General features: G+C 58.6%; 1 protein-coding gene across 1 annotated transcript in view; it reads left to right on the plus strand.

Annotated features, from left to right (window-relative positions):
* Positions 1-4,490, plus strand: part of PSMA5 (proteasome subunit alpha 5) — an 8,857-nt gene that overhangs the window by 2,306 nt on the left and 2,061 nt on the right. The window contains exons 4-8 of the mRNA XM_027910290.1: positions 1,189-1,256; positions 1,703-1,810; positions 1,911-1,969; positions 2,479-2,581; positions 3,368-3,454. Coding sequence (XP_027766091.1) covers positions 1,189-1,256; positions 1,703-1,810; positions 1,911-1,969; positions 2,479-2,581; positions 3,368-3,454 — 425 coding nt within the window. The remainder of the gene's footprint in view (positions 1-1,188; positions 1,257-1,702; positions 1,811-1,910; positions 1,970-2,478; positions 2,582-3,367; positions 3,455-4,490) is intronic.

The following is a 4,490-nucleotide window of genomic DNA, read 5'->3' on the forward strand; positions in this document are numbered from 1 at the left end:
CCCTGGGACACCTGGGAATAGCTTTGGGATAGTCCTGGGATAGCTCTGGAGTAGCACAGGGATAGCTCTGGGAGACCTGGGATAGTGCTGGGAACACCCTGGAACAGCCCTGCAATCCTGGGAGTTTCTATCCCAAGGATATTCCCTGGGAGTTCGGGCAGCTGTGCCTTGGGATGAGCCCTCCCTGAGAGGGGCAGGAAAACTGGGAATGGGGGCCCTGGAGCCACCTGGGACCCCCCCAGGGGCTGGATTTGGGATGTTCCTGGGAACAGAACACATCTCATTCCAGGCTGGGAGCCTCTGGAATCCCAGTGGAACCCTGGGAGCCCCTGGAATGCCACATCCAAGGCTTTTCTGGGCAGCTCCAGGGATGGAGGAGGCTCCAATTCCCCCCTCCCAGGGCCATCCCTCCCTCTGGGAACATTCCTGGGAGCACTCTTGGAATGCTGGGGGTTTATATCCCAAGGAATTCCCCCCCTGGGAGTTTGGGATGGGCAGCTCCCAGCATTCCAGGCTCCAGGAGCTCCTCCATGATCTCCCTCATCCCAAATGTAGCTCTGGAAGGGCAGGGAATTGCAGGCATCTGATTCCAGGCCAGTTTTTCTGGGAGAGCCCCTGCCCTGAGGGGCTCCTGGAGGGCAGGAGAGCTCCCAAATTCCCGAATTCCTGCTCCCTGGGGCACGGGAATTGCTCCTGGAGTGCCATTCCCTCCTCCTGGGGGCTGTTCCAGGGGGAGGCTCCTCCAGGGCCCCTTCCCAGCAGGTTTTTTTTCCATGGAATCAGGGAATCCTCGTGGTTGGAAAAGCCCTGTGGGGTCAAGGAGTGCGACCGTTCCCAGGTGGTTTTTTTGGGACACTCCCAGGGATGGGAATTCCAGACCCGCCCTGGGCAGGCCCTTCCAGTGCTTTACAGCCTTTTCCATGCAGGAATTTTCCCAGTATCCAACCTGAGCCTGAGGCCATTCCCTCTCCTGCTGTCTGGGAATTCCAGAGAGGGAAAAGGTCCCCCTGAGCCTCCTTTTTTCCAGCTTTTCCAGCCCCTTCTTGTCCCGAGGGATCCAAAGCTGCCCCCCAGAATTCCAGGCCCCACCAGTGTCCACACAGGGGGAAAAATTCCGTGTCTGGGGGCAGTTTGGGGTGGGAAAAACTGGTCCCAAGGAATGCATGGAATGATCCTGTCCCGTTCCAGGCTGTGCCATGAGCGGCCTCATCGCCGATGCCAAGACCTTGATTGACAAGGCCCGAGTGGAGACTCAGGTGAGAGCCCCAACTCCCGACCCTAAAACGGCCCCACAAATCCTGGGAATGCCCTTGGAGTCCGGGAAAAAGGGAAGATCATCCCAGGAGAGGAGCTGGAATGGGAAGGGTGTGGAGGGGGAGCTCTGTTTTGGGTGGGGTTTTTATCCCCCTGAATTTCCTGGATATCCCAAGGTCCCAGGGACAAATCCCTGCTGGAGTAAACATTATCCCACATACTATCCCTGCACATTATCCCACATATTTCCTCCCTATTATCCAGGGATAACCCTTTCCCAACCTTATCCCATCCTGCTGTTATCCCGAGCTTTGCTCATCACGACGCTTCCCGGGACATTTCCGCCCTTCCACGCCCCAAGTTCCACGTGGAAACGATCCCTGTGTTCACCCCCCAGCCCGGGAATTCCTGAGAATCCTTGGGATAACAGGAATGTTTGTCCCTGCAGAACCACTGGTTCACCTACAACGAGACGATGACGGTGGAGAGCGTCACCCAGGCCGTGTCCAACCTGGCTCTGCAGTTTGGGGAGGAAGACGCCGATCCTGGAGCCATGGTGGGCTCTGGCAGGGATTTGGGAATTCTGGGGGGGGGGGGGGGTTTTGGGGGTGTTTTGGCCCCTCCCTGGTGTCACTGTCCCCTCCTGTGTCCCACAGTCCCGCCCCTTCGGAGTCGCGCTGCTGTTCGGAGGAGTGGACGAGAAGGGCCCCCAGCTGTGAGTTTGGAATCCTTGGGGAAAAACCCTGGAAAATTCCTGCTGGGATTTATCCCCTTCGTGTATCCCTCTCAATCTGAGCCCTCCCTGCCTGTTCCCCTGGGAAACACGCCCCCAAATCCGGGTTTTTCTGGGATAAAGCTCTCCCCTGGGCCGAGTTTCTCCTTCCCCTTTTCCTAAAGGTAACCCAATCCCTGGGACATTCCTGGGGGGGGGGCTGTAACCTGAACTCCAGGGATTCTGCTGGAGGTGGGGAAAAGCTTGGCAGGCCCAGCTCTCCCAGCAGGGTGGAAAACTCAGCTGGATTTGCTCAAAAAAACCCCAAAAAAATCCGGAGAAAAGGGGGGAAAAAAATCCCAAAGGAAGTTGTTCCCTGGGCGTGGGAGCCGCCAGCCCAGGAGTCAGGAATTCACCCCTGGGGGAGGAATCCCGACTCCAGGCACTCAGGGAGCCCTGGGAAGGGTCGGGGGAGGATCCCTGGGATGCAGCAGCCCCCGCTGTGCCCACAGGTTCCACATGGATCCGTCGGGAACGTTCGTGCAGTGCGACGCCAGAGCCATCGGCTCGGCCTCCGAGGGCGCCCAGAGCTCCCTGCAGGAGGTGTATCACAAGGTGAGGGATTGGGAAGCACTTCCCAGGGATTTGGGGGGACCTCAGCACCTCCTGGCACCTCCCAGTATCCCCCAGCACCTCCCAGTATCCCCCAGCACCTCCCAGTATCCCCCAGCACCTCCCAGTATCTCCCAGCACCTCCCAGTATCTCCCAGCACTTCCCAGTATCCCCCAGCACTTCCCAGTATCTCCCAGCACTTCCCAGTATCTCCCAGCACTTCCCAGTATCTCCCAGCACTTCCCAGTATCTCCCAGCACTTCCCAGTATCTCCCAGCACCTCCCAGTATCTCCCAGCACCTCCCAGTATCTCCCAGCTGGGAAGAGCCATTTATCCCCCAGAATTTTCCTAATTCTAAATCCTGGCTATTCCCAACCCTTTTCCAAATGCCAAAGGCTGGGAGAACTCCTTTCTCCACTGGAATTCTCCCCTTGATTCCCACCCCTCTTCCACGTGGACATGGCTGGGAAGAATCCTTTATCCACTGGGAATCACCCCAGTTCTGGGCTCTGGGGCTTCCTGCAGGGATTTCTGGGATTAAAACCTTCTTCCAAGAGGGAATTGGGCTTTTTCTGTGGGAAGGGGGCGACCAAACCAGCGACCAGTGGGATTTCTGTGCCCCAAAATGCTGCTTTTTAAGCCCAAAAAAGCAGGATTTGAGCATCCCTGAGGGTGTCCCTGCCCTGCTGCTGCTGCAGATCCCTGGAGAAGCTGCCCCATCCTGGCTGGAGGGATTTGGGAAGGGGATTTTGGGGGAGGGGAAGTGCAGGAATCGCGTGTTTTGCAGTCCATGACGCTGAAAGAGGCCATCAAATCGTCCCTGGTGATCCTGAAACAGGTGATGGAGGAGAAACTCAACGCCACCAACATCGAGGTGAGGCCTCCCGTAGTGGGAATGGGGATGGGGATGGTCCTGGAGCTGGGAATGGAGCAGTCCAGGCCTTCCTGGAGCTGGGAATGAGCAGCCCAGGGTTTTCTGGAGCTGGGAATGAGCAGCCCAGGGTTTCCTGGAGCTGGGAATGAGGTGGAGGAGCAGCCCAGGCCTTCCCAAGCCAACAGCTGATGTTCCTGCCCCTTCCAACATGGGAAGAGCCGGAGTGCAGTGCCTTCCTGGCGTGTTCTCCCAGCTGCTCCAGGTTGGGAAGTGGTTCTGTGCCTTTCTCCAGCCAGCAGGGCCCTGGGTTGCCCCCCTGGGTGGCTCCCTGTCCCCCTGGATTCAGCCATTCCCGGTAATGTCAGAAGGCCTGGAATGTCTCCAGCTGCTAAATCCAGCCTGGGGCAGTGCCAGGAATGCCCTGGAGGGGCAGAGCAGGATCCTGTGCCCCTGGAACCCCGGCAGGACCCACAGCCTGGGGGGTGCCCGTGACCCCCCAAACCTGCTCCTTGGGGGCTCCTTTTAGGGTGGGAAAGGCAGGAGCCCCCTGTGGATTGGGTGGGATGAGCGGGAGATGAGGAGCCAGCCCCGGGATTGGGTTCTGCTGCTATTTCTGGGGGGATATGAGACACCAGACCTTTCCAAGCCAGGGCATTCCAGCCCCTCCTGCCTCCTCCCATCCCTTTTCCCTCTGGCTGCTGGGAGCCCTTTTCCCTGGAAAGCCTGGGTTTACCTCCAGCATTCCTGCTGCTGGGATTTGGGGAAGGTGAGGGGGGGGATGCCAAGAGCACAGCGGGATCCTCGTGTCCCAAAGCTGGAATCTGCTCCCCAGGTGCTGTCCCAGCCCCTGGAATGTTTCCAGCATCCTGATGTCATCTCCCACTTTTAACAGGGGCTTAAGTGTGCCTGCAGTGGGCAGGGCTGGGAATGGGCTGGGAATGCTGCCAGGGGGGGCAGCAGGGCAGGAATGTGCTGAGGGATCCAAAGGTTTCCCCCCACTTGCTCACCCCGAGGGCCCTTTGGCTTCCTGGAAGGA

This window comes from Empidonax traillii, unplaced genomic scaffold (genome assembly GCF_003031625.1).
Source record: "Empidonax traillii isolate 1590-97213 ecotype Southwest subspecies unplaced genomic scaffold, ASM303162v1 scaffold3107:size18789, whole genome shotgun sequence".
NCBI classification, from domain to species: Eukaryota; Metazoa; Chordata; class Aves; order Passeriformes; family Tyrannidae; genus Empidonax; species Empidonax traillii.